This window comes from Exophiala bonariae, assembly GCF_035927105.1.
Source record: "Exophiala bonariae strain CCFEE 5792 chromosome Unknown scaffold_38, whole genome shotgun sequence".
Classification (NCBI taxonomy): Eukaryota; Fungi; Ascomycota; class Eurotiomycetes; order Chaetothyriales; family Herpotrichiellaceae; genus Exophiala; species Exophiala bonariae.
The window spans coordinates 163507-191069 of NW_027042513.1; the positions used below are offsets into that span (position 1 = coordinate 163507).

Consider the following 27563-nt stretch of genomic DNA (forward strand, 5'->3'; position numbering starts at 1 on the left):
ATCACCCGGCATAATTACAACAGCAGGATGATAACCAAATGCAACCTCCCTGTAGTTGAAGAGAAGAGTGACATATATCAAGCAGAAGTTGTCACTCCTGGCGACTGAAATAAGGTTAGCAGCCCGTTACCCAATTTTTTGGATTTGTCAGACAGAATGTTTTGCGTCATTTGTTTGCCCCTTCACCTTCTACTCCTCACGCAAAATTTTGTAAAAGGCGTCTCCTGCTCAGACGTCACTCTTCTATCGTGGTAACCACAATTCAATTACCTATCCGGTTCAATGGACGATGCAGCTCTCGCCAGAGTGGAGAGACAGAGACTTGAGCTCGAGTCTAACATAGCCAAGCTCCGCAAATCTCTCAGACACTGGCAAACATTGGAGATCGATTATGAGGGTTTAAAGGAAGAGTTCTTGGGACTTCCGGAAGATTCATCACTTGACGACTGTCTTCAGGCTGGGTTAGATTTCAAGGCCGAATTGGTTGATGAGAAAGAGCTGAGTTCGCTACTCAGGGTCAACAATGGACGTGTTCGCGAACCGTCACAATTGGTTGATCTACTGTCCAAGCGGGTTGATTATGTGTCTAGAAATATCGAGACCGTGAGAAAGCAACTTTCAGAGGCTGAGAAGAGGAGAAATGCGCTACTCCTTGTAGAGGAACCAGAGCATCGAGATGATGCCGGTCTACCTCTTGCAGAAATCACGGAAGAACTTGACGACTCTGGAAATGTTATTTCGAGCAAAGTCCAAAATCCAGGAGCGGATGCGCCTCAGCTTATAGACGTCTTGAAAAAGGCAGGGATTGACGATCTCAAAGAGACGAATGGCACTATCACAGACAGCAGCCCCTCTACGTTGGATCACACCACAACTAGCTCCGATTTGACCAAAGAATCGCGAGCTGGATCTAATCCTGGGGTCATTGCAAAGAGTGACAGCGAAACCCTCTCCAAAGACAATGAAGAAGAAGAAGCACTTCTGCGACAAGAAATGCATGACTATCGAAATGGACTGGACGAAGTTGGTGCGATTGTTGCAGAACTCGACCTCGAAGAAGACGCCTCCGATGTTTCCTATGATGAAGATGAAGATAATTTTGATATTGATTCTGACTTTGACGACGGTGACGATGACGATGACGAAGAGTCTGACGATGATACCGGCAAAAGTAAGCAACGCCTGCGGTTGTCGAAAGATTACCGGAAACAAATGGAAGATCTGCAATCCAAATTGGGGTTGCAGAATGTTGGACCAGAAGGAGATCTTAGCAGCTTTATCAAGCAAAAAGCCGCCACTAATCGACCTGCTGCGGCAGAAGCAGCCCGTGAAGCAGCACTAGCAAGACAGGCCGAGGCTGTGAAGAGTAGCCTGAAAGGCCGGCCACTTGATGATAGCAACATCGTCAAGGTGGAAGACGGAAAGAAGAAAACGAAGAAAAGGGTCGCCTTCTCCTCAGAATTGGATATTGCACCCGAAAGCGCAAATGCTAAAGCCCCATCAAAAGACTTGAAGTCCGAGGGGAGCGCTCAGGGCTTATACACAAGACCTGTTCTTGAGGCTGTCGTCGAGCGCTCAGCTCCCATTGACGAAAAAGATAGTGTTTCACCGACAAAACCATCATCTGCACGACCAAAACAGTCCCTTTTCAAGTCGGCTCGTAAGTCTCAGCCACAGAATTCCATTCCAGAATTGCCAGTGACCGCCGCCGCAACGGTCGAAGCCAATGAGCCGAAGCCTCCATCAGCAGTCATTACAAGAGACCTGGTCGAGCGTTCAGTTTGGGATACACCCACCGCACCTGATCTAACAGATTTCTCAGACGCATCTCACAAAGCTGAGATAGCATTGGAATATCAACGTATGCGCATGAAACGAATCCAGGCCCAAGAGGGTGGATTCATCGGAGATGGTGAAGATGACAATTACGGTGAGATGATCACGCCCATTGGGGAACACGATGAAAGGACTGGCAAGGAGAAGAAGATCAGTCGTTTTAAAGCCGCCAGGCTGAATAACACATAGGCAATCAGAAGTCCAGGCTGTCTTCAAATCATAACTCGACGTCTCCTGGCAAGCTACAATCCTATCACGGTTCAAGATTCGCTGGTGTTCGAAGAATGATTTGCAAACCGTCCGTGGAGTCAATGAATGCCACAAATTGTTGTGTGCATTGAAGGGGAATGCAGCAAGTCTCATCTGCACCGCTCCGTGACCTGATTACTCCAAGATCAAAGAAAACGAAGCTGGACTCTCTGACGCGCACTCAAACCAGTGAGTGTGGCGGCTCGTTTCACCCAGTACAACCACTGCCCGTGAAAAGAATCCCGGATTATGTGTAACCATAGAGTCATGGATACTAGAGTTTTCAACAAGTGACTCACCATTTGAACGTGACGCCTCTGTAGATAGAGTAGTCAGAGCGGCCAGGGGAGCTCTCGTGCACCGCCTTGAGCTGCACTGCATCACTCTCCACCTCCTGCAACCCTTTCCAGCTCGCCGTCTCCGATCCAGCGCCAGATACCCTGGGTCTCATCACTCACCATCTTTAACCCGACACTTTTCAAAAGCCCGCCCGCCTCTTTCCAGTCATCTGCAGTCCGGAAGTAACTCAATTCCCACTTCTCGCCAGACGTGTTTTCCTTCACTCTGAGAGCTCGCTGTTCTTCCTCAAGTCTTTGTTTCTCCTTTCCTGCCGTAGTTAAGTCGCCTTTGATGATCCCGTCTGCAACGTGCTGCCACACACGCCTGCTCTCAACAGGCGATTGCTCTGAGATGGGCAGCACAGAAATCGGTATGATTTCATCCTGATCGGCGGTCTTGAACTCCTCGAGCTTACTACCCGAGGCATCAAAGACATTGAACGCCCCGCCCTGCCATTGTCCTTCGACACGGTACAAGACCTCCTTCGGCTTTCTCTGGCGGAATAGCTTCGCTCGGAACGAATTCTTCTTCCCTCGAATCCAACCTCGGCCGGAGAACTCGATCTCAGCCGCGAGACCGTTGGTACCGACGATGAATGTCGTGCCGACGAGCTCCGGGTACGGTGGCGGTGGGATCAAGCCTACCAGATGCATGTCCGGCATAGTCATCACATATGATTCGTGATATTTGTCCAATGAGAGCATGACGTGCCCGATTCTCTCGATCTGAGGCATTCCGCGGAAAATGGTTTTTTGTAGATGATACCCTTCGAGACGGATTTGATGCTGAGTGTTGCTGATGTGATAGGCTGTGACCGGTGGCTGATGGCTTACTTGCTCCGCAACCAGCTCTGTCTTTCCTGTCCCGTTATTACTGTCCCAGTGCCCTTTGAAGATTTCACCTAGAATTGGATTCAATGGTTTCTTCCTTCCAGGTCCCTTGCGTCCGCCGGGAGGACCAGCTACAGGAGGACCGATGCCTTCTCTCCGCCCATACTGGCCACGAAGAGTGCAAAGATACCATTTCAGCACCGCTAGAGCGCGCAGATCTTGAGTTTCCTGATTCGCAGGTGCGATAAACAGGGACGGTTGTTCACACCAATAAGATGCATACTCGGTCAGTGAGGTTGGACCGAGGATGAATATCGGTGCTGAGACTTTGCTGAGATCGCCTTTGAAGTTTCGCATTGACTATTGGGTGTTAGAAACGGGATGTTTTGTGATGCATCGAGAGCTAGCTTTGGAGTGTAGCCTTACTTTGAAAAACGCCAGAAACTCGGCCATGCGATTTGCTGGAACCCCGTGTGGGTGAGAGCCTTCATCGGCTGGTTGGACTGGAGCTGACATTCTACTTGTCATCTACGAAAGGACAATAAGTCTTTCGGTGAGGACTTGTCGACAGTCCGGGATGGGGTCCTTCGCGCGAGCTATGACAAGAAGTTTGGACTCAGCTCGCGACTGGTGTCCAAGGCGGTTACTAGGATGGCACATTCATATCGAGGAAAGAGGAGGTAGGTGAGAGTATGATATGAAAGAAGAAAAAAGGGAGCCTAACATCATCTGGACCCTGCCTATCTTAGACTTTCTTCCCTGCCCACGTCTTGAAATAAATACACCGACTTTCCGATTCGAATGCGTCGGAGCCCAGGGGTGTGAAAACCCGCGGATAGTGTCACCATACTTAATGGCCCGCATTCGTACCAACCACTTGCGGTGCGTACAGCTTCTGTGTGAGGAAAACCTGAAGCATCGACGCGGCACCTCATAGGAAGGGATTGAAGAGTCGGATGCCTGTAGGGATCTCATCATTCATGGCTAGAAAGGGAAAGGGTGCCTGGCGTCGTAAACGAGTTGCCAGTGTAAGAGGTGTACATGAACCACGGCACATCGGACTTTCGGCGCCGAGCAGCTAAAGTCGGCCCTGCGAGCGTGTGAAAGGAATAGATGGCTGGCTATCAACCGATTGACATTAATGAGTATCTACTTAGGCAGGAATTATAGGTTGTTCAAGCCACTTTACGTCTATCGTATGTACCCGTACCAGGCTGTGCCTTATCCAACCACGAATACCTGCATAGCCTCCCTGTATAATGCAAAGGAAACCCGATGCCCAGTCTCTTTGTGAGTACAAATGAAATCTTGGGAACTCATTTAAAACATATGTCTGATTGTCGGAAGACCGCCCACTAACCGATGCAACAACCGCCACTCTCAGCCCTTTGGAAAGCGCCCTGGAAAAACTCCATCATCGCAGTATAGTGGAACAAGATACCTCCTAAGACTGCAAGGTGCCAAATATTGTGACTTCCACCTGCGTAGTCAAACAGACCCGGCCACCATTTCTCAGGCACCTGGCTTGCATATATAATGGCACCGGTCAAATATACCATGACACTCTTGGTCACTGGGGCGTAAAAATAAAAGGTCCAGGCCGCGCCACGTGTAAGATTTAACTGTATGACTGGGGCGAACCCAGTGGTGGCGAGAGTGACATAGAATGCCACTCGTGCCCATGCCATGTCGGCGCGATTGAAGCTCTCTCGCCAAGGTAGAATAACCCCTGCAATGCCGAGAACAACTGTCAAGGTCATATAAATCGCTCGGGAAACTGGTTCACAGTAAAACGCTGTCCACTCGGTGCTTAAGATACTCGCAGCAACCAGAAAGGATATTCCGGTATAATCGACGCACGCGAACCGCTCGAGAAGACATTTGTCGGCGATACTATTCATCGTGTGCCACATCGTTGAGCAAATCAAACATTTGCATGCGGCGGCAAAAAAGCAGGCCGCGATCAACACATCCCATTTCGAGGATAGTGGGAATGTCGCTGATGAAGGATAATAATAAAATGCAATGGTAAGAACAATGATCAAGCCGATTGCGTGTGACCAGATATTGACGGTCTCGTTAGAGGGTCGAAACATCGAGGTGACGCACTCGACTTTAGTTTTATTGAAACGATAACCCCTGAGGATATGGGGGTTGATCCTCCATGGAATCGGCAGGTCATCGTAAGTGATGAGCCTCGTTTCAGCCGATCGGTTCAAAGCATGTGCGATTGAATGTGCCAGCATGTCCCTTGCTTGGATAGCCTTGTCGTAACCATCCTCAATGATTTCTCGAGTGGCTACTAGTGAATTGTCGACAGTCTTCCATCCCGAGTCGATCAGTTGTTTCTTCCGCGTGTGCGCTCGTGCTTCGAGTTCGGACAGATATGATTCCAGAAGTCGTAGACTGGCCTGTGCCTTGTGCTCGAGAGACTCCCTCGTCTGCAAAACTTCATTATAGCGACTTTCGAGGGTTTCCACCAGAATAGAAGCACGTTGGCGTGCAGCACCCCAGAGATGTTCACCGGAATGATACGGGGAGCACGAGTCGCGAACATCCCTTAAGGCATGGTATGCACGCTCCAAGGAGGCGTCGAATTGTAGAACACTGTCCTGGCGGTATTTTTCCAAGCCGTCCATCCTTCTCCGAAGTTCGGTGAGGAACAGGTCTACCCTCACGAAAACAGCATCCGCACTGCATATGCTGGATTGTCGTGTACGGCTTGTGTCATAGGAGTGGCGCCGACCGCGTCGGAGTAGCGCTGTACGCTCATCGTCGCAGGATGTACTCAGGGCTTGAATGGCAGAAGATTGCTCGATCGTGACCGAGGACGCGGTGAGGGTCATTGTCGGACTCGCATTATATGCACCAGTTGGTATGGGAAAGCCAGTAGAGACAAACCCGTCCACGAGGAGAGACGTGTGGTCGCTAATGATTCGGAAATTGGTGTGGCGCTTGTCTCGGCGTAAGGGAGAGAGGCGAGATCAAGTAATCGAGCGGGTTGCTTACGGTTGGTACATACAACAGCGTGGAAGTGAGGAGGAAGGACAAGATCCAACTTGAAGGAATGACTTAGGTGGGGTAGGAGAGGAATATGAAAGACGAAGTGGCGGTTGACAGCTTTGAAAGGTTGTTGAAGGTTGGTAGAAATGTGAGGTGACGACCTAGTGACGAGCCCGACGAAAAAGACGCTGGAGATGCGGAGTCGGAAGAACCTATCGGCTGGGGGTTGAGCCTTGGCAAGCCTCGTCAGCAATCTTGGTTTTGGGCAATCTTCACCCCATAGCCTCCCGAGGTCGGCTTCACATGCCAAGGCATACTGACCTCATTGGCCATGCGTTGTTGTATCGCTGCAAAGATCTTGGGACAGGGCAGTTACTGGACATTGGCATGTGATTTTGGCACCCGAATGTCTGCAGGAGAGAACTGTTCTAGGCTCTACGCGGTGTATCCCTGAGAACAGCTATATCAATCACGCTCCTTGCAGAGCAGCTTCCATTGGTCGCAACGAAAGGTCAGCCGCACCCACAATTTGAGGGCACGATACTCGAACGCTCCGAACCGAAATATTGAAGCATGTTGTTGGCGGAGTCTATCCGTCTCGTCATTCACATGTTCATGCGGTGCTCAACTCCTTCTTGCAAAACCGTCCTTGAATCCAGCATCGATACATTTTGATTCGTCGCTGGCGGTTCACAATCAACCTTCGGTCCACATCTAGATTGCTGATCTCGAATCTCACGTCCCAGATTCTCTCCAATTCGTCCAATTCAAAGAAGTAGACTCTGGTCCCGTCACCCCGTACATAGAAGTTCTCGCTCATCCACCTTTTCGCCTTGAACCTGACTTGTGCGAGATCGCCCCGACCATAGTCTCTGAACAGTACTTGTCCTCCAGGCTTCAGTACTCGATGGATATTGCAGACAGCTTGTTCCCATTGCTTGGGATTGAGAGCTGAAAAGATGAAGATCATGATGACGATGTCAACCGATCCTTCTTCCACGCCGATCGGTAACTCTTCGCCAGCGACATCCCAGACATTCGCTGACATAATACCGTCACATGTTGAATATTCTTCGGCGGCGGTCATTGTCTCAACCGCCTTCTTGCTGAAATCTACTGCATGGAGTCTCAAGTTCGGGTTCTCGTTCAGCCGTAGAAGTGGAAAGGCAGTATTCCCTGCCCCTGCTCCAACCTCAAGAACGACTTTCTCACCAGCATGTGCCTGGGTGACTTCCTTGAGCACTGGAAATTCCTGCATCAGCCATTTCCTGTCCTTAAAAAACGTGCTGGTCTTTTCCTTGTAAAATAAATTCCACCACTTCTCTGGCTGCTCGTTGAACCGATTGCGATCGAAGTCGGAAACTGGAGTCGCACGCTGTGACGCGTATTGACTTTCACAATATTCGTAGTGAGATTCATCTGGCACTACATGATCCCAGGCGTTGAATGAAAAGACATCGTCCGACTCGGAAAGATGTCTCTGTCCAAACTGAAAGGGCTCTGATGTTTTTGCATTCGTTGAAGGGTCATGCGAAAGATGAGCAGGAATAGAAATAGACTCTTCAGAGACTAGTTCACTCGTCTGATTACTGTCATCACTTTTGTCAGCAAGATTGAGCGACTCCAAAGTTGGAGTGAGGACGTTGGGCTCCAACATCTCTCTTTCGATTCCTCTGTCTGGTGACATCTTGGGATTATGTTGCTATCGTGGTATCCAACCTCATGGAATCAGGGGACTGAAGAAAAATATTGGGAGAGCGTCGGATTAATCCTTGCTAAACGTGGGGTGAAGAATTAATTCTCCGATTGGCTGCAGCTCGCCCCACTTTGAATGTCTCCAGACGAAATACAGGCTGCATGCGGTTTGAACTTCAGACTGCCACATCCACCCTCGACTTCCACTGTACTTACAATCCATATCCCACTATTCTGCGCAGCAGCAATCGATCAACACAGCATCATGGCAGTTGACAGTCTTGTTTCAGATCCCAACTTGCGACCTTTGTTGGAGACTTCACAGGCTACACTAGCCCAAACAGCATCCGTTCTAACCTGGCTACAACAGCAACCTGCCGTGCCAGAACAACCCTCATTAGAACAGAAACTCGAACTGTCCCAACAGCAGAAGATCCTCAATGCATACCTCGCCAAGCTTAGAGGCCAGAGTCGTCGAGCCGTATTCGGCGCAAGAGCCACCAAGCAGGAGACAGCTGAAGCCCGTCAAGAAGTAGATCGATTGTTATTGCAATTACAAAACTTGTACTACGAGCAAAGACACCTGATGGGTGAGATAGGCGCTTGCGAAGGCTATGAGTATGGTCTGGATTTCTAGAAGTCTGAGATATCGTCACTAACGTTGTGTAGTCATGCTTACACGCACCTTCCTCTCCATTCCCTGGATGAGTATCTTGCCCTGTTTCCCGAGCAAGCCGAGCTTCCAGAACAAGAGCTCATGCCACTCAGAATCGAGCACGAAAAACAAGAGCGTCAGAAAATGGAACAAGAGAGGCTGGAACTGGTCAAGATCAAGGACGCACTAGTAAAGGAGAATACCAGAAAAAAGGATGAACTGAAGAAGATGGACGAAAAACTCGAAGCCATGATCGACGGACTGGATCCACTGAAAGAGGCCTTGCAGAAAGACTTGGTTTCATGACTCAAGAACAGCTGAACCTAGACTTGAGTGGACTTCTGGTTCCACACCCAACACAGCGAGATGTGCAAAGGTCCTGCATCACGAATGCGGCATTTATCTCTCGCAACGGCTGACACGAGGTCAGTGCCTCTGAACATGTTGTCAAGGCACGGTATCAATGACACTCGGCGCTATCCAAAGGCAACGTACATTGGCTAGCTGGCTAATCTCAACGCATGATACCGCGTCTAGGTATGGAGTTGGCGACAGAAACTTGCCACAACCCGACGTTGAGCAGAGCCATCTCCATCTGAAGAGTTTGACCGGTTCAAAGCAGAGACGATAAGGATGGCAAGTTATGTGCTTATCTCTGTGTCTCTGTTCTTATGCGATAGTCATCAGACGCCTATCTATCAAAGCCGGTCTTCAAGCCGCACATCCTGTGACAAGGGTATCGTCTGATCACCTTGATCTCACAGAACACGGCAGATTCCCATCATGGCATTCTTCTAGAATGGAGGTCCATCTTTCTAAATAGGCGAGAAGTCTCCATGCAATGGAAGCCCGGTTGAAGTCGGAGATTACGGCCAGTATATGGAATCATGATCGATGATCTTCAGAAGGCGATCAGAGAAGCGAGTTGGTTATACTAGTCCCGAGTTTTCATTCTTCTGAAATTTCATTTCAGTATGCATACCCAACGGGCACCTGTCTAGCGAGATCTTCTACAACAATCATCATCGTCTATACAGTTTTGTTCGCCGCTTATATACAAATCTAGATGTATAGTATGGAAATGAGAGGAGTCTTGCGCCTACGCTGATGCCCCAGTCTAGCCCTTTATTCAAACCACTCTGATGCGCCGTCTCATTCTCTGAATTCTCTGTGACCATGTCCAATGTCGTACTCGTACATCATCCCATTTGTGTTTCGTAGATGCTTGATCAGAGGGTAAGAGAGTCAGATGCCCGCACTTAATCACAACTTCCGTCCTTCCAACCATCCTTCCAGCGCTCTTTCCACAGAGTGCAGTCGAACTCCTTCTTCCCCAACTTGACATTGACGACATTATGAGCTTGACACATCCACATGCCTAGCTCATCCTGTCCCTTGACTTTTGGCGCATTGTTAGGCTTTGCCATCCAATCCTGCAGGTCTTCCGCACAAACGTAGCAAGGATAAAGTTTCGAGAATGTGGAGAGAAACTGCTGCATGATGGACTGTGTTTCGGGAGGTGCGACTGCGGGATATGTCGCGGCCATGGAGTGCAAGAGAGTCCAAGTCGATCGACCGAGTTCCTCGACGTCGGGTGGGCAGTCGGACGCTGGTGATGGGGTCTGGATGGCTGCTGCTTTGGGCTTCTTGCCGGTGCTTCCCTTCATCATTGCCATCCATTCTGCAGAGGAGGTGCATGTTCGACATCTAGGGAGTGTTAAATTGTGAGATACAACGTGCGGGTGGAGTTGACTTACGGCTTTCCATCCTTGCCCAGAACGACGCCAGGAGGGTGGTCCTTAGGTGGCGCATCTTGGATGGTCGAGGCTTCTTTGGACCTTGATGGCTGCTGAGGGAATGGAAAAGACATCTGCGTCTGGTCTATCGCCCTCCGATGACCTTTAATGCTTCCCTTCGCCCTCTCTCCAGATACGCCCGTTTGTGTTCAGGTGTCCGCAGGGTCGAGACTTTATGCAGCACCGCTGATAAATTGCAGGACAAAAGTGCACGTCATTTCAAGACGTTAACCACCACTAATTCCGAGCTAGTCTCGGCTAACTTCCCGAGATCAGCCGCCAGCAGCTTCAGCCGACTCGAACTCTCGTTTCATGCGGGGAAGTGATCCGCGACTCGGTCTCGCGATCTGCGATCGTCAAATCAACTCCAAACATAGTCGTGTACCTGATGATCTTAAGTTGAGTGCGCGACGGTCGATCATCTCAAGGAACGCGTTTTCCTAATAGTGTTGTCGACATGTCGGACTCTGACCTCTCGGATGCGCCCATGACGCCCCTCCCTGCAGACGATGAACTCGAGAAGAGTTTGCGACGCGAAGTTGTGAAGGCGCAACGAGCGGGTGCTGAGGATTCTACGGTCAACTCGATACGCGCCGCATCCGAAGAAAGCTTAGGCTTGAAGTCGGGTTTCTACAAGAATCATGAGACCTGGGTGGCCCGAAGCAAACAGATTATCAAAGAACAATTCGTGAGTCAATACTTGAACCGTGCACTCAATATTGCTCATTCTGACTGGCTTTTTCCAACACTCTAGGCTGTACAAGACGTTGCTCGAAGCTCTTCGCCTCCGCCATCGAAAGTGAAGAAGCCTGTGGCGGCTAACGGGCCTAAAAAGCGCGTTTCTGAGGAGCGGGAACCATGGCCAAGGAAGAGAAAGAAGGTTGTGAATAAGCCTGAAAAGTCGGTTTCTTCAGACGATTTATCTTCGCCGCCGAGCGAGAGCGATTTTGAGAGTCCAGAAGAGAAACCGAAGAAAAAGCAACAGCGAAAGCCTTCTCATTCCGTGACAAACCAAAAATCCAAGACCGCAGTCCCTTCGCAAAAGAAGCGCCCTGTGGCCAAAGTTGATACAGACAGTGACGAGCCTGAAGAGAACAAGTCCCAGTCCGAGGAAGAAAAGAAGGACGAGGTCAAAAAGAATGCCGTGACCTCCTCCAAAAAACAACAGACGGAAGATGACGATGACGATGACGATAGCGAAATGTCGGAACTGTTGGACGAGGCACCACCTCCGAAAAAGCGACAGAAGCAGAAAGACTCGACAGGAGAAAAGTCCAGCAAAGCAAAGCCCGCCAAGTCCAGAACTGAAACAGACACAGACCCTGACCAGGCAGAGATCAAGCGACTCCAGGGCTGGCTTGTGAAGTGTGGCATACGAAAGGTTTGGGGAAAGGAGCTCAAGCCTTATGACACCCCGAGGGCGAAGATCAAGCATCTGAAGGATATGTTGACGGATGCCGGGATGACTGGTCGGTTTTCGGTCGAAAAAGCAAGCCAGATCAAGGAAGCGCGAGAGCTTGCTGCCGATATCGAGGCGGTCCAAGAAGGTGCCGAGAGATGGGGCGCAGATGATGAAGATGGCGAGGTCAGGACCAAGGAGGATGGGCGACCGGTCAGGCGACTGGTGAGAGGAGCGAAGAATTATGACTTCCTCAGTAGTGATGGCGAGGAGACAGATTGATCGTCAGGGGCTTGACTCGATGTCAGATAACTTGCCTGTCCCTTTTCATATCTCGTTCATGACCAGAAATGTACAAGTAATGATCGGTCGTCATCTATCAGATAGAAGACCCATCGTACAAGATAATAGACGTATCAAAACCTCGTGGTTCAGCTCCAGAACAAGTGGGATTATTTAATCGTCTTGATGCCGCTCATCCGTTGAGCAACCAGGCTGAAGACGGCCACGGACGATATAAACAGCACTAAATTGTAAAACTACCAAAGCGATCTGTCAACAGCAATTCAACCGTACGAGCTACCGGCACATGGTTGGTGTCTCGATTGGAACTCACAGCATTGCGGGAATATTCATTCTCCTCGGCCTCTGTGCGCGCTTCCACAAATAGACGGCGGAGATTCGGAAGCGCCATTCGGAAGCTTCGCAAGACAGCTGATATTTCGTTGTTGGTGAAGATGCTCTTGCTTAGCTTTCTAGGTAGGTAAGAAATAAGCAGCACCTGGATCGTCAGAACTGAGCTCGAACTTCAGGAGTGAAGTCTTGGCGTTCATCGACGCGTTCTACAGTACACCCAGGGACCATCATCTTGGTTGGATCTGTGCTCATTCTGTACCTAGGTACCAATGCAAGGTCTCGAAATGAACGATGCTGTCCTTTTCAATATCCCCGTTGGATTTGATTGGTCGTGTAAGAAATGGTAGGCACAATGAAGAAGAAGCTGAAATCATTGCACGTGAGCGTGTCTTAAAGGCCACGATGGTAGCCGAACAGAGAAAGCAGCAGGAGGCAGACCCCGATACTCGCAAGGGCTATAACTTTACGGACATTGACATCTACGTGTACAGCGTTGTGGGAATGATTTCGGTGGAAAAAGGCACTACACTGCAGGCAGTGGTACGCCCTCGATCCAAAGTTTCAGTTGCACGGCCAGAAATTCTACCTATGTAAACCCATTATCAGGCTCTTGCAAATCTGTTCAGTCGACATACGTCGTGCCGATAGTCGATATACAGACGGTTAAGCATGTCAAAGCCATGGCGGAGGCCTTGCGGATCATTATTTCCAAGGATGAGATTGCGACGATTCAGAGCGCATACACCTTCGATCCTCTCTTCGCCATGAATTTCCTCTTCAACCACAACAACATTCAACCATATGGCCTTTCGCTCACAGCAGCCAATGTTCAGCAGTATCAAATGGCAGCCCGGAGTAATGCTCTGCTTAAACTCGCAGTACGTACGAAATCTTCAAGCTCGCTTAACCCATCTGACATTAAATCACAGCCTTATCAAGCACGTATCCCCGAGCCGCCACGTTGAGATGACCAGTGGAAGGAAAGCAGACTGTGTATGAGTTGGGTGGTCTCATCTACCAGAATCCAGTCATGTCAGGCTGTTGTCAGCCCTTCAATTTTTGGAGGCAAATGCGTCAGAACGAGCCCCTCAGGCGATTTAGAGGCGAGAAATCAGGCGTTCAAGGTACCAATAATCCCGTGGGGCAGCCGCTGGGGTGGGATGCCACTGGTATCTCCGCAGCTCCAAATTAGGCGGTTTCTCCATTGACTTTTTATCTTCCGCTTCTCTTACATCTGGAGTAAATCATGTATCAAGGATATCACTCTGTGCCAACACCATATTGTTTCATACATCAGAACACTTTGATCCCCATGATATACTGTAGTCCTGCAAGGCTGGAGCGCGATGCGCAGTGAAATGCAAACATGACAGAGGCAACCCGGACGAGGAAGACGCCTGGCTACAAAAGAACGTTTACAGTAAGCACGTCCATTCACGCCCACTGACGGGAGCCAGATATTGAGCATTCGCTTAGGGCTGTTGGAGATGTCGTTCGCGCAAAGTCAAGGTATGGATATGTTTTCCACCCATACCTTCGCAGAAACCCTGCTAATAAAAGAGCCAGTGCGATGAGAAGACGCCTAGCTGCACTCCTTGTCTGACTACTGGGCAAGAATGCACGGGCTATCAGCAGAACCTTGTTTGGGTTGGCAAGAACCAGAAGTCATATAGCCACAACGGCAGGCGCTTCCTCGACCCACGTGAGCCAACCCTTTCCTCGTCTAAACCATCGCTGAACATCAACAGGCGAAACTTGGAGTGCATGTCGAGCTATCTCAACTTCACGCATCGAGCGACTCATCAGTATCTGCGATATCGATTTTGACGACGACTCTGTCAATGAGGAATCCCGGCCACCTTTCTCGGTCTTCCGGCTTGCACCACAAGGTTGTTCAGTGGAAGCCCAAATAGCTGACGATGGTGGAAAGACTAACACTTCTGTGCATCATTTGAATTCTCTGAATCATCGAGCAACTAGTCCCGAAACCTCTATTGAACGACAAGATCAATTAGTTCTGGCCCATCCCCGTCCTCCATTGACACTACTTAGGTCGCCCAGGGCAGAAAATCGCTTGGACCCATCTGAGGCTTATCTTTTTCACTCCTACATAAATTATGTTGCCCCCATCTTAGTCCCAGTCCACACTCCACAGAACCCATGGCTACGTTATCCTGCAATTGCACTACATCAGAGTTTCAATCAAGGTCGAAAACACCTTCTACACGCAATGATGGCAATCGCGGCAATGCATCTCGAGAGGGAAGGCCGGAAGGAATCATCTCCACAAAGCACTAGGTTATACTCACTGGCCATGGCAGAGCTTCGGAACAGTATCGACGACGGATCGGTGGATTATTTGGGTCTGCTCACTACGGTGTTGACATTTCTTTTCATCGAGGTAGGTGCCACGGGATCGCATCCAACATGAGCTTTCAAGCATCGACTGACAGGTCTGGAAGATGTTCCGAGGCACTTCTAACACGTGGCGTTATCACCTTTCCGCGGGATGGAAATACTTACAGCACCATTGTGCATCAGGCACCTGGACTAGCTCCGAAGACGCGTGGTATGTTACTCAGAGCTTCTACCTGCTCAGGATCGAGTCAGAGACTTCATTAGAATGGCAGGACGGAGTGGATCTGCTAGAAGATCAAATTTCTAGCTCAGAGGATGCTGTATCCCTGGAACGGCTCTCGCGTTATACCTCTTTTGGCAGCACCATAGGAGCTTCAGGTTCAATTCTTACAAGGCTCTCAGAGATAAATCGCCTTTCGCGACAGCTGACGCAAACTGGTTTTGGCGACGGTGCCGATCCATCCTTTCTAGATCTCGAGGAAGTACCAATTCCTGGTCGGAATATGAATGTACTGATGTTGGAACTCGGCAGCGTCACATCTGATGATGACCAAGAGTGTATCAGTGTTGAGAAAGAGGCACAACAATTACATCTTCGAGCATTCGAAGTGGCAACGGTGATTTACCACCACCAGATCTTCGGAACTTCAACCCCAGAACAATTGGCTCCATATGTTCACGCTGTCCTTTACTATATCACAAGATTCTTGGAGATCTGTGGTGGAAATTATACTCTATGGCCGGTGGTCATTGCAGGAGTAGAGGCTTATACCGATGACGAGATGATACTATTCTCGACGCTATTCGAAAATGCAAAATCAGTGGGAATGAGAAACAGAGTCAAAGCGAAGCAATTGATGGAAGGAGTGTGGGCTATTAGATCTTCGATTGCAACAGAAACAGGTCAAACCCCCGGTAACATCCGAGTGAACTGGCGGCAGGTCATGCGACAACTGGATATTGACGTTCTTCTTGTGTGACTGACAGTGTTCCGGTTACATTCGACACAAGTCTTACAATCTGTGGTAATTGCACCCGTCCCGAGGACATCGACTTTGAAAACTCATAGAGTTATTCCAATCATTTTCGGTCCGAGAACGCTTCTTCGACGGCTTCAGCCATGTCACCCAGAGTACTGAACTCTGCTCCCAACTCTATCAACCCTTCAGCCTCGAGTTGCGCTCGATTTCCACCCATGAAGGCACTCTTTCTTGCTATCCACACAGCAGGCTTGAAGCCAAGTGCTTTTGCAGATGCATGATCGATATCGAGGCTTTGAGCCACCAACAGTATCTCGTCCTTCTTTATGCCAAAGTCCTCGTCAAGACGAGTGACAACGTGCTGATAATTTTTGGGGTTTGGCTTGTACGATCCAATCTGCTCTGCGGTATATATTCCGTCCCAGTGCACCCCATTCAACGGGCCTGTTCGCGTTCTATCAAAAGACGCATTATCGACATTGCTCAGTACGAAAAGCTTATAGTGCTTTGCCAGCAGTTGCATCGCTTTGACGGTATCGGGAAACGCTGGCCACTCTCCAATGCTTCGACCAAAGGCTTTTTTGTCTGCTTGGTCGGCGGAAACTCTCAAGTCTGATGCTATTCGGCTGTAGACTTCCTCCAGAATTTGAGGATACGGTAGTTTGGGGTTTTCATGCTCAACGGCTTTCTCGTGTTTGGCATATGCTTGCAGCAATTTTTTACGATTCTCAGCATTATCCTCTCGTCTAGCATCACCGGATGGGAGATTTTGACTCAGTTTGAGAAGTTGTGGGCAAATTCCAGACTCCCAGTCGATAAGCGTCGCATATATATCAAAGAAGAGCCCTTTGAACTCGGTGGGATTGAAAACCATCTTGTCTCTCTGAGGAGTGAGAATGGAGAAGTTTCTTGTCGATACAGTAGAGGCGGAAGACTCACGAAATTCAACGTACTTGTCTTTCGAATGTACGCAGGGCGTAGCAGATCATCTTTAAGAAGGTCCCAGGGTTCTTGCCAGGTTTTCGGGTAGGACTTCTGATATTGATGTATCAGGAAATCAATAGCGACCAGTACGCTAAGCCTGCAATATGCCGGAGTTGTTGATCAAGCAACAATTTTGGTTGGCTATAGTGTAGTGGCAAACAAATGTGGGACTCGAGTGCTTGAGCTCCGTGAGCCTCATCCACGACCTAGAGCGGAACCAGGACATGAATATTGTTCGTTCTAAACGACGAAGCCTCCTTTGAATACCAGGTCAGTGATCGGTTGTGGAAGTACGACTGCATTGAAAATGACATCATCACCATCAAGATGACGCTTACGAAAAGCTCTTCCAAGATGGGTTTTCAGCGCTACCAAGTCCTTCCAAACCATTGGGATAACACGCTCCGAGTTACCAGACTTTCATAAAGACCTAAATCTATTTACATTCTTCAATACGACGCCAAGGATATTCCTTGCCTAAGCCTGTCTTGTTTGAGAGTCACCCAGGTTTGTGGACACAAGGTAGCTAAGAATTGCGAAATGGCTCTCGGGCCCGAGAGGGTACGTCCGGCCCTCAATACCTATGCCACCACCTAAATATGCGAAGTCTGAGTCGCTGATCATACATGCTGTCGATGCCGAGTACGCCCTCCCCTTCGCCGACACATAGGAACCTCTCTCGATGAAGCTAAAACCCGCAATCCGTGACGCCTTCATCAACAGCCTTTCTCATGCAGCGGCCAACCGTCAGTACGAAGAGTTCGTACAGCAATATGGTTATCTGCTGAAGAACTATTCTATATTGCCTTGTAGATTTTTGCCTTCAACCGAGTAAACACCGACCCCTGGTTTCTGTGCTTGGGAGTCATTGTCGGCTCCGGTGTTGACTTCAATCGAGTAAATAGCCACCCCTGTTTTAAATGCTTGGTAGTCAACGTCGGCTCTGGTGTTAAGTCCAAACGAGTAAACAGCGGCCCTTGCTCTATACAATTGGTACTCATCGTCGGCCCCGGTGTTGACTCTAGACAACCGTTCAGCTTAGATAAATTTCTTGAAGCCATTCCGATATGGGGGTGATCATCCCCGTAGGTTTGCTTCATCTTTTGTAAGGCAGTCTGCAGTAAATCGATCGCCTCACCAATCTGGCCTTGTTCTCCCAATGTGTTTGCGAGGTTGTGCATTGCAGATATTGTATCGGGATGGTCTTCACCTAGAATCCGCCGGGTCTTCTCTAGTACTTCCTTCTTCATCTTCGCTGCCTCGTCTACCTGGCCAAGATCATCGAGCGCAGATGCGAGATTACTTATAGCTCCAATTGTATCGGGATGCTCCGTACCTAGTATTCGCTGTCTCTTCTCTAGTACTTCTCTCATTAATTTCTCTGGCTCGTCTAGGTGGCCCTGATATCCAAGAATGGAGGCGAGGTTGTTCATTGCTGAGATAGTATGTGGATGGTCCTCGCCTAGAATCCGCCGCCTCTTTCCTAGTGCTTCCCTCATTATCTCCACCGCATCGTCTAGATAACCTTGATTCTGGAGCGTCAATGCGAGGTTATTCATTGCTGTGATCGTAGAGGGATGCTCCTCGCCTCGAATCCGTCGTACCTTCTTGAGTGCTTCCTTCTTCATCTGCGCCGCCTCATCCAGGTAGCCTTGCTCTTCGAGTATGACCGCAAGGTTATTTATCGCCAGGATGGTGTACGGGTGCTCCTCGCCTGAGATCCGCCGTGTTCTTTCCAGTACATCCCTCATCATCTTTGCCGCGTCTTCCAACTGGCCCTGCTTTCGGAGCGTGTTTGCGAGGTTATTTGTTGCCGATATCGTAGAGGGATGGTCCTTACCGTATACCTTCACGTGGACTTCGAGTATAAATAGCCTGATTGATCGCACATCTGACCACTGACCCAACGTATCCAGAAATGAATCCATCCTTGTCACCACTCTCGCCGTTGCTTTGAGATCAACCATATCCCGTGCCATTGAAATGGCCACTCCAAAGCATGTCATGATGTGTGGCGTTAGTCGTAGTCTTGCTTGAGGCATCCCACTACACCGGGACATCGCATCGTCCATAAGATTCATACTGGCCATTCCAAATGTCTCTTTCTCTGCTGGACTGAGTCGATCATGGCCCCACGCATGTACAAGTCGGTGCATCTGATAGCTGGCGTGATCGCCCTGCCACTGTACCAGAGAATACCGTCCTAGTACACGGAACCCCTCCTCGAACATGTCGAGCTCAAGTGGCTGCTCCGGGGAAATTGTATTCGTCCATGTTTTGATAGGCTGCTCGAGGGTTTCATTGTCAGAATGTTCTGCTTGATTGCCACGACCATCGAGCCCAAATAAGGCCATGTATATATCGTCGTGGCTGATGAACGCAAGGATCGTCAGTAGACGTCCCGCCAGTGGATATTGCTCGTTTACTGCGTGGAAAGATGTTTCCCATGTCGTCAAGACACTCTCGCTATATTGGTGCGCTTGCCGGTTCGGTTTTCGCCCCAACAGTTCGTGTCTTCGCTTTTGGTGACCTCGATATTCTTTTAGATATTTACTAAGGTCTGAGCGCAAATCAGGAGTTTCACGCACATATGCTCCGGCTAAATTGACCGCCAGAGCTAGGTGTCCGAGCTCATCCACGATGCACTTCACCTCCTCGGTCGTTTGGGGAGATATTATGTTCAGTTCCGATGACTTGTAGAACAAGTCAACAGCTTGATCCTGCGCCATCTCCTTCACATGGACCCCTTCTAGCGTTGAGAGATCGTCTGCAGTCTTGCTGCGGCTGGTGATGATCACGTCGACTGTTAGTGACATAGGTATGAGCTCGAGAAGATTGACATAGTCCTGGTCCTCAGGATCATCTAAAGAATCCGCGCCGTCAAATACTAACAGCCACCTGTGCTTTTTGTCCCCAAACCAGCTCTTCACCCGCAGGACTGCCTCGCTAACAAGATCTTGTCCGCCTTTTGGAGCCCAAAACACCTCGCCATAGAGTAGTCGGTATATGTTGACGAAGTCGCGTTCGACTGTGCTTTTCATTCCCGCATCGATCCAAAACGTGGCCTCATAGTCGGTTTGATGATGCTGGAGGTAACTGAGCACCAATTGCGTTTTCCCCGTCCCTCCCAGCCCCCAGACGGCAAGGATCTTGTACTTGTGGTTCTGGCTCGTGTCCGCACGATCTCTCGCTAAACGACTTCGGATCATTTCGCGAAGTTCCGGCCGTTCTACGAACGTCTTGAGTGGGTGGAGAGAACTGTTGGTGTAGTGGCCCACACCCGTGCGGGCCGTTGCGGCGGAATCTAGTCAGATACACTTTAGTACGGTAACTCGTCATCTGTTCTCTTAGGAGTACTTACTGATCACAACATTCCCCTGCACCAAGACGCCGCCTGTCACGTAGGTGTCGCCAAATGTTGAACCCTCTTGTTGGATAGATGGAGCGAGGGCGCGAGTATTCTCTTGGCAATGAGGTGACGCCATCCTCAGAGAAGGCTAGTTGCCCCCAATGCCTTCCAAGGGTCTCACGCCAGACGGTCGTATCACCGCAATAGCGGGTGTATGGTCCCCGATAATGCAAGGATGAAGAGAAGCTGGTGCTTTTTGCAGTCGAAGAAGCCATGTTGTTAAGGCTGAAAGATGCTGCGTCTCACAGGCGCGTAAGTTTTGGTGTCTCGCTTATGAGTTCTGGTGGGGGCTGGGTCTTTACATGTCGCAGGTTTGCCGCCGGTTCTCAGCCTTGTTTGATCGTCTTCAACCACGAACTATCATCGTGCACTGAATGCTCAGACTCATAGATATATTAGCTATATGATTCTGCATATGCGAAAGCCCTATTCAAGCATGCCACAGAACAATACCCAGCCTCGCTCTCGAGACGGTTTCGAAATTGCAATTATCTGTGCCCTGCGCACTGAATCCGATGCGGTAGAGGCCTTGTTCGACCAGTTCTGGGAAGAGGAGGTCGAATATGATAAGGTCAGAGGTGACTCTAACTCATACACATTGGGTCGCATTGGTCGCCATAATGTGGTTCTGGCCTACATGCCGGGCATGGGAAAAGCGGCGTCGGCAACGGTCGCCGGAAGCTTTCGGGCGAGCTTCCCATCCATTCGGCTTGCATTGATTGTAGGAGTATGTGGTGGAGTTCCTCGAGATAAAGCCATGAATTCCGATATCCTCCTGGGCGACGTGATCATCAGTACTGGCGTCGTACAGTTTGATTTTGGCCGTCAATTGCCCGATCAAGTTGCTCCGAAGGACACACTGGATGATAGCATGGGCCGACCAAACTCTGAAATTCGTGCCTTCCTACACAAGATCCAAGGCTGGCATGGACGCACAGAGATGGGCAGCAGTATTGTCGACAATATTGCTGAGATCCTCACCAAGCCTGGCTTTGAAAGCTGGAGTTATCCAGGCACCCAATACGATGCTTTGTTTCCGGCGGCTTACCGCCATAAGCATCATACTCCTAATGAGTGTATGGTATGCGACAAGTGCGTGGACGACACTTACCCCGTCTGCCAAGGTGCCCTCCTATCAGAGTGCAGCCTACTTCAATGCGACCTGAAAAATGCAGAGCTCAGGGCGCAGAACGGAGGATCACAGATAGACCCCCAGAGCGGAGAGCGACAAATTACGAGGAGTCCTCTTCACTATGGTTTAGTGGCCTCTGGAGATCTAGTAATGAGATCAGCGAAACGTCGCAACGAACTTGCGACCCTTCAAAATGTAATTGGTTTCGAGATGGAGGGTTGTGGAGCGTGGGACACCTTCCCGACTGTGATAATTAAAGGCGTGTGTGACTATGCAGACAGCCATAAGAATAAGAAGTGGCAGAAGTATGCCGCTGTCACCGCAGCGGCTGCCTCTCAGGCGTTTCTCCGGCGTTGGCGTGGTGTTGAGAGGCCTGTAGATAAGAATGCTGACAGTCTAGAGCAGCAACAGCAGAAAGATGCGCCATTGAGCATACGACAAGCTGGGTCGGAATTCCATGGACCGACTGTGGTGTCTGGAGGAATGGTGTTTCAGGGCAATTATGCCGGAAGATAGACGTTATTTTAGCTGAATATGACCAGAAGGCAATCAGTTAGGTACCTAGGTATTTGCGACATAGTGCTTGCTCTCGAATGATCAACAACGCCGTATCTCTTTCGAAGTAGTCTGTCGAAAACTTTCTTGCCGAAAATGCGTCAATTGAGCAGTTGCTATTCGGGAACGCATGGGTAGTGGCAGACCTTCGAACCTTCTAAAGAACTGTTTTCGCAAAGGAGGGGCTTCAGAGGTATCATTTCAAATACATGAATATCCTCTTCAAACCTGAGAAGACCTACAAAGGGAAGGACCGAGTCGGTTTCTACGCGAATCGATGTCGGAGTAGGTAGGTCTTACTAAGTTTCTGGGTTATTTTACCGCACTCAAATTCAGATAGATAGCAACCCACTGTAAATTAGACATGTACCTAGCTGAATTCCTACTATCGAAGAAGCCCCTAGCTAGGACTCACCCTGGAATTAAAGACTGTCTAAATTCCGAGAATCAGAATCTGATGTCCGGTAATTGAACCTTTACCAAACCTTCAGCATTTCGGGCCCGAGGGAGTTCCAACGCAATACCGAAAAGACATCATGATGCTGCCTCATATCGCTCGTAGCCATTCACCTATATATACTCTCCCAGGACCTGCTCGGTTGTCATTGTTGTCTCGTGCAAAACATATTGGACAGTGTGCAACCACAACCCTGATCTCTGAATTTCTCAGCGAGGTTCACTTCAAGTTGGCTCAATTCGAAGCACGACACAAACAATGGCCGCCACTGACACACGATCTCGATCGTCACTCGAAGCTCCAACAAACTCAGACGCCGAATGCGGTGATCAACAAATTCGCCTGGCACATGCGACTCCCGCGACGTCTAACAAGCAAAACGAAGATCATGAAGACAAATACCCGCCGTTCGCAACGGTAATGCTCATCATGCTGTCTCTTTACATGGCTGTCTTCCTTGTTGCTTTGGTAAATCTTGTGTTCCGCGGATGTCGTCGCAAGCAGACTGACTGAGACGTCTAGGATACCACGATAATCTCAACAGCCATTCCTCGCATCAGCGACGAATTCCATTCACTTGACGACATAGGCTGGTATGGAAGTGCCTATTTGTTGACGTTGTGTTGCTTTCAGCTCCTCTTCGGTCGCATCTATACATTCTATTCCCCCAAGCTCGTCTTCCTTACCGCAGTCTTCTTGTTCGAGGTTGGCTCGGCTATCTGTGGCGCAGCGCCTAACTCGGTAGCCTTCATTTTTGGCCGCGCAGTTGCTGGGGTCGGTGCTGCTGGAATCTCAGGTGGCGCCGCTGTGATAATAGTGCATACAGTGCCGATTCACAAGAGACCTGTGTATATGGGCAACATCGGTGCTGTGTATGGACTTGCCTCTGTGGCAGGGCCACTCCTTGGAGGTATATTAACTGTCCCTTCCATCTCATTTGACCACGTTTACTGACGCCACGTGATCGATCAGGCGTTTTCACCGATCGCCTTTCATGGCGCTGGTGCTTTTATATCAACCTTCCAATAGGTGGTCTGACACTTGCCACCATATTTCTCTCATTGAAACTCCCAGGCGCCAAAGATGCCTCGACCACAATCAGAGAACAAATACGCCGTTTGGATCCATTGGGAACATTCTTCTTTTTTCCTGGCATCGTCTGCCTTCTCCTGGTCCTTCAATGGGGCGGATCGAAATACTCCTGGCAGGACGCCAGAATGGTCGCCCTCCTTGTTATTTTCGCACTGTGCATGGCGACTTTCGTCGCCATCCAGATTTGGAACCGCGAGAGCGGCACAGTACCGCCTCGAATCTTCCTCCAACGCAGTATACTGTCCGGGTGTTATTTCGGGCTCCTTGCCGGATCAGCCCTCATGATATTGATTTACTATCTGCCGATCTGGTTTCAGGCCATCAAGGGTGTCAATGCAGTCACGTCAGGTCTCATGACCTTACCGGTCATCCTATCCTTGGTAGTCGCCAATATGATTGGTGGTATCGTTGTCTCACGAATCGGCTACTACGCCCCGTTCATGATTGCAAGCTCTATCTTGATTTCCGTCGGTAGCGGGCTCATCACAACATTCACAACGACAACGAATCACCCAAAATGGATCGGTTACCAAGTCATCTTCGGCCTAGGTATAGGATTGGGGATGCAGCAGCCAGGAGTAGCAGCGCAGACGGTTCTGACAAAAAAGGACGTTCCCACAGGTATTGCCCTAATGATGTTCTTTCGCAATCTTGGTGGTGCACTGTTTATATCAATCAGTCAGAACGTCCTGCAGAACGACCTGATCAAAGGCCTGAAGCACATCCGAGGTCTAGACACAAATACTATCTTGGAGTCTGGTGCTACGGGATTGAGGAAGGTTGTGGACGCACAAGATCTCCAGCAAGTTCTAGTGGCGTACAATGGTGCTCTGACTAAAGTTTTCTACTGCGCAGTGGCTGTGTCGTGTGCCAGTATCGTTGGAGCTCTGACGATGGAGTGGCGGAGTGTCAAAAAGGCGAGAGAGCAGCAGAGAAAGGAAGCGACAAAGCCGGATGAGAAGCGGGACGACGCAGTGTAAGAACAAAATCCCCCTTCGCCTAAAATTCGCCGTCCTGGAAGTGGGACTGTAACAAAAGATACGTATCAGTCCTCGATGGACTAGTCTTTAGATCCAAAGCTACTTTGTACCTTGGATTTTCCGATTGAAAGATGGTGGGATGCCTGAGTAGCTAGAAACTGTCCGGAAGATATTGGCGATAGGGGCTACGGCCTTACACGCCAAGGCGTGAACTTGTCTCGGGCCCGAGAAACCTCACGAAAGAGTTTTAGTTTGAGATTGAGCTCGTCATCCGTTGCCTCAGAATAACCTCTAGATCTTCGAATTGCCGGTGCCCATCAGACTCAAATTCTACTTGGGATGAAAGTGCTCTTACGCCTCGCCTCCGCATATTCCCCTGAAATGACTAGCTATCCCGAAACCATTGAAATGTTAGACGGAGCTGCACTTTGCAACATGACCACATCTCCCTGTTGGCGCTATTGAGTTGACCACAAGCTCGTGGGGTTTGGCCATCGCCTTATTAGTTCTCAGACCACCAGGAAGTCGACCCAAAATCACCAACGAATTAGGCGAAGTGGATGCTTGGTGCCACGCAGGATGGCAACATCGCACGATGCATTTTCGCCTCACTCGTCAACATCGCAAACAACCCCATCACAACTTCAGGTCCAAGTGTACTCTTGTCTCCAATGCAAGCACCGCAAGGTGAAATGTGATCGCATTGATCCATGCGGAAATTGTGAAAAGGTCGGTGCTGAATGTGTTTACCGTGCTCCGCCACCGCCAAACCGTAAAAAACGGCAACAACAACAAGATGCGGCTCTCGAGAAAACATCTACCAAAGAGATAGCAAGTCTGAAGAGCCCGTCAGATGCTAGAAATGGCGCCAGCGAGCGTGAACATGAGCTCTTGGAAAAGATTCGGAGGTATGAGAGCTTATTGAAGGAACTGGGCGCTCTGAAGAGGTCGACCGTCCGTTCTGCACATAGAAAAACGATACATCACAACCTGAACTACAAGTCAAAGCCATCTGCACAAATACCGCGCCAAACGTCGGACCTGGTGACTTATGAAGCTGGCAAGTTGTTCGCAGATGATGGCAGGTCGAGATATTTCGAGAACAAACTATGGACGAGTGTGACCGACGAATTCCAGGATCCCAAGGAGATGTTGGAAGAATCGACGGATGACGAAGGGGAAAAAAGCAGTCTCACTGGGAGTCATAACGTAATATTTCCAAGTCATCAAGGACGATACAGCACCCCCAATCCTACGGACCTGGTTTTCCCTGTCTCCAATAGTGAACAGATCGTTCGACTCGGATCATTACACCCACAGCCAACTCAAATCTTCCTCCTCTGGCAGGCGTTTTTGGACAATGTAAATCCAATCGTGAAAATCTTACATGTGCCCACGGCGCAGAAAGCTGTCCTAGATGCAATGTCCAATTTGGATCATGTTTCAAGAGCAATGGAAGCTTTGTTGTTCGGAATCTATACCATTGCAGTGACATCGATGGATGATGGTGAATGCCAAAGTACGCTGCAAGAAAGCAAAGCATCTGCACTGGGCAGATATAGGGCAGCATCTCAGCAAGCGTTAAGAGCGGCAAGCATATTGAAGACAAGCGATATGATGGTACTGCAGGCATTCGTACTTTTCCTGGTAAGTGGATTTATCCCGAACACGCCAACGATGATTTGAAGAGTGAGCTGATTGGCTTCTAAGCTCTCTGCCCGTCTGTTCTATGATTCTTATTCCCTTTGGGCTTTGACGGGGGTATGTCAAAGGATCGGTCAACGCCTCGGGCTTCACAGGGATGGCGAGAAATTGGGCATATCTCCTTTCGAGATTGAAATGCGCCGCCGTCTTTGGCTGGTGATAATCCAGCTCGATTCACGTACTGCGGAATTATCAGGATCTGGACTGTCCCTCACAACACAACCAGGAGATACAAAGCCACCATTGAATGTCAACGACTGTGACATATACCCAGATATGCGGGAGCCGCCGATCGAACGAGAGAGAGCAACCGAAATGATGTTTGTTCTCCTCCGATCGCAAATCGGCGAATTCCTGATAAAAGGCGACCCGACGAACGATAGTTTCGACGGCGTGTTCTCGAAATTCAGCAGCCCCAACATTCACATGGCAGAGAAGGACCGTCAAATCGATGGCCTCGAACAAATGCTTGAAGAGAAGGTCATTCGTCATTGTGACCAACAAATCCCTGTCCACAATCTCGCATCAGTAATTGCCAGAGCCTCAATCTGCAAAATGCGGTTATTGTCACATCTCCCTCGTAATGCACGAGGTCCATCCACCACCAACTCGCTCGCAACCCGTCTATCTCCAACCGAGGAAACCTTACTCTTCATGAACAGTGTACGGATTCTCGAATACCATGTCCAAATCCGCACTACCCCTATGTTGCGTCGTTTCATCTGGCACACGCAGATCCAGTGGCAGGCAGTGATATATCTGCTTGCTTATCTACGCACTCATCCGTACCAAGACTCACGCACAGATATGGCGTGGACGACTATCGATAAGCTGTTTGGCAGCCACCCTGAACTCATACATGGCGATCGTACCCGCAGCAAATTAATTACCGCTGTTAGCATTCTCACGCTGAAGGCCTGGGAAGCGCGGGAAAGTTTAGTTCTTCTTCCTGCACATGGCAGCGCAGTTCTAGCAGCCAGTCCACCCTCCTGTATTGCAGAGCTGCGGAAACAAATAATTCGCTCGACAAGGACACCCAATACGCGAGTTGGCTCCAGTAAAGTCCCATCAACCACGACCACGTCTATGCGCGAACACGATCACAATCACAATCTACAAACTCATGCACAGAGCAACAGTCCCAGTGATGCAAATATCTACCAAGGTCATGAAGCAGACCATTTTAAAATCAACATGATGTTTCCCGTCGTTGAAAGCCACTCTATGATAGCTGGAAATGCCTTCACATCCGCCACGGCCGATACGTCCTGGATGGATACGAACCCCATGGATTGGGAGAACTGGAACTCGATATATGAGGATTTCGAGATGCAGGGCGAATGGGATGACATGCTTGATTCGCTGGCGCCCTTTCCAGAACAGTGAGGGTTCTAGATGGTGAAGAAGTCAGTGGCTATCATCGATCATGAGACCTGCACCTCCCATTTGCATCATTTGACGAATGATTGATATG

The 27563-nt window shown here is 49.5% G+C and overlaps 14 protein-coding genes across 14 annotated transcripts; 8 read left to right on the plus strand and 6 right to left on the minus strand.

Annotated features, from left to right (window-relative positions):
- Positions 1-282: 282 nt before the first annotated feature.
- LTR84_009393 (uncharacterized protein) lies at positions 283-2025 on the plus strand (the record flags this gene model as incomplete). The annotated part of the gene is made up of 1 exon (XM_064852933.1): positions 283-2025. One exon carries the CDS (start codon positions 283-285, stop codon positions 2023-2025), a length of 1743 nt encoding a protein of 580 aa, XP_064700919.1.
- Positions 2026-2465: 440 nt separating this feature from the next.
- On the minus strand, positions 2466-3770 carry LTR84_009394 (uncharacterized protein; the record flags this gene model as incomplete). The annotated part of the gene is made up of 2 exons (XM_064852934.1): positions 2466-3614; positions 3681-3770. The coding sequence occupies 2 exons, from the start codon at positions 3768-3770 to the stop codon at positions 2466-2468; spliced, it is 1239 nt and encodes a 412-aa protein (XP_064700920.1).
- An 839-nt stretch (positions 3771-4609) lies between these two features.
- On the minus strand, positions 4610-6100 carry LTR84_009395 (uncharacterized protein; the record flags this gene model as incomplete). Its single annotated transcript, XM_064852935.1, has 1 exon — positions 4610-6100. One exon carries the CDS (start codon positions 6098-6100, stop codon positions 4610-4612), a length of 1491 nt encoding a protein of 496 aa, XP_064700921.1.
- Positions 6101-6870: 770 nt separating this feature from the next.
- Positions 6871-7944, minus strand: LTR84_009396 (uncharacterized protein; the record flags this gene model as incomplete). The annotated part of the gene is made up of 1 exon (XM_064852936.1): positions 6871-7944. One exon carries the CDS (start codon positions 7942-7944, stop codon positions 6871-6873), a length of 1074 nt encoding a protein of 357 aa, XP_064700922.1.
- Positions 7945-8217: 273 nt separating this feature from the next.
- LTR84_009397 (uncharacterized protein) lies at positions 8218-8913 on the plus strand (the record flags this gene model as incomplete). Its single annotated transcript, XM_064852937.1, has 2 exons — positions 8218-8570; positions 8622-8913. The coding sequence occupies 2 exons, from the start codon at positions 8218-8220 to the stop codon at positions 8911-8913; spliced, it is 645 nt and encodes a 214-aa protein (XP_064700923.1).
- Positions 8914-9866: 953 nt separating this feature from the next.
- On the minus strand, positions 9867-10477 carry LTR84_009398 (uncharacterized protein; the record flags this gene model as incomplete). The annotated part of the gene is made up of 2 exons (XM_064852938.1): positions 9867-10314; positions 10365-10477. 2 exons carry the CDS (start codon positions 10475-10477, stop codon positions 9867-9869), a joined length of 561 nt encoding a protein of 186 aa, XP_064700924.1.
- A 383-nt stretch (positions 10478-10860) lies between these two features.
- Positions 10861-12084, plus strand: LTR84_009399 (uncharacterized protein; the record flags this gene model as incomplete). The annotated part of the gene is made up of 2 exons (XM_064852939.1): positions 10861-11091; positions 11158-12084. The coding sequence occupies 2 exons, from the start codon at positions 10861-10863 to the stop codon at positions 12082-12084; spliced, it is 1158 nt and encodes a 385-aa protein (XP_064700925.1).
- Positions 12085-12840: 756 nt separating this feature from the next.
- LTR84_009400 (uncharacterized protein) lies at positions 12841-13403 on the plus strand (the record flags this gene model as incomplete). The annotated part of the gene is made up of 3 exons (XM_064852940.1): positions 12841-12978; positions 13065-13316; positions 13368-13403. The coding sequence occupies 3 exons, from the start codon at positions 12841-12843 to the stop codon at positions 13401-13403; spliced, it is 426 nt and encodes a 141-aa protein (XP_064700926.1).
- A 1268-nt stretch (positions 13404-14671) lies between these two features.
- On the plus strand, positions 14672-15776 carry LTR84_009401 (uncharacterized protein; the record flags this gene model as incomplete). Its single annotated transcript, XM_064852941.1, has 2 exons — positions 14672-14839; positions 14901-15776. 2 exons carry the CDS (start codon positions 14672-14674, stop codon positions 15774-15776), a joined length of 1044 nt encoding a protein of 347 aa, XP_064700927.1.
- Positions 15777-15876: 100 nt separating this feature from the next.
- LTR84_009402 (uncharacterized protein) lies at positions 15877-16650 on the minus strand (the record flags this gene model as incomplete). The annotated part of the gene is made up of 1 exon (XM_064852942.1): positions 15877-16650. One exon carries the CDS (start codon positions 16648-16650, stop codon positions 15877-15879), a length of 774 nt encoding a protein of 257 aa, XP_064700928.1.
- A 907-nt stretch (positions 16651-17557) lies between these two features.
- On the minus strand, positions 17558-20245 carry LTR84_009403 (uncharacterized protein; the record flags this gene model as incomplete). Its single annotated transcript, XM_064852943.1, has 2 exons — positions 17558-20064; positions 20122-20245. 2 exons carry the CDS (start codon positions 20243-20245, stop codon positions 17558-17560), a joined length of 2631 nt encoding a protein of 876 aa, XP_064700929.1.
- A 360-nt stretch (positions 20246-20605) lies between these two features.
- On the plus strand, positions 20606-21817 carry LTR84_009404 (uncharacterized protein; the record flags this gene model as incomplete). Its single annotated transcript, XM_064852944.1, has 1 exon — positions 20606-21817. The coding sequence occupies one exon, from the start codon at positions 20606-20608 to the stop codon at positions 21815-21817; it is 1212 nt and encodes a 403-aa protein (XP_064700930.1).
- A 754-nt stretch (positions 21818-22571) lies between these two features.
- On the plus strand, positions 22572-24385 carry LTR84_009405 (uncharacterized protein; the record flags this gene model as incomplete). The annotated part of the gene is made up of 3 exons (XM_064852945.1): positions 22572-22781; positions 22836-23223; positions 23286-24385. 3 exons carry the CDS (start codon positions 22572-22574, stop codon positions 24383-24385), a joined length of 1698 nt encoding a protein of 565 aa, XP_064700931.1.
- Positions 24386-24964: 579 nt separating this feature from the next.
- Positions 24965-27475, plus strand: LTR84_009406 (uncharacterized protein; the record flags this gene model as incomplete). The annotated part of the gene is made up of 2 exons (XM_064852946.1): positions 24965-26032; positions 26096-27475. 2 exons carry the CDS (start codon positions 24965-24967, stop codon positions 27473-27475), a joined length of 2448 nt encoding a protein of 815 aa, XP_064700932.1.
- Positions 27476-27563: the final 88 nt, after the last annotated feature.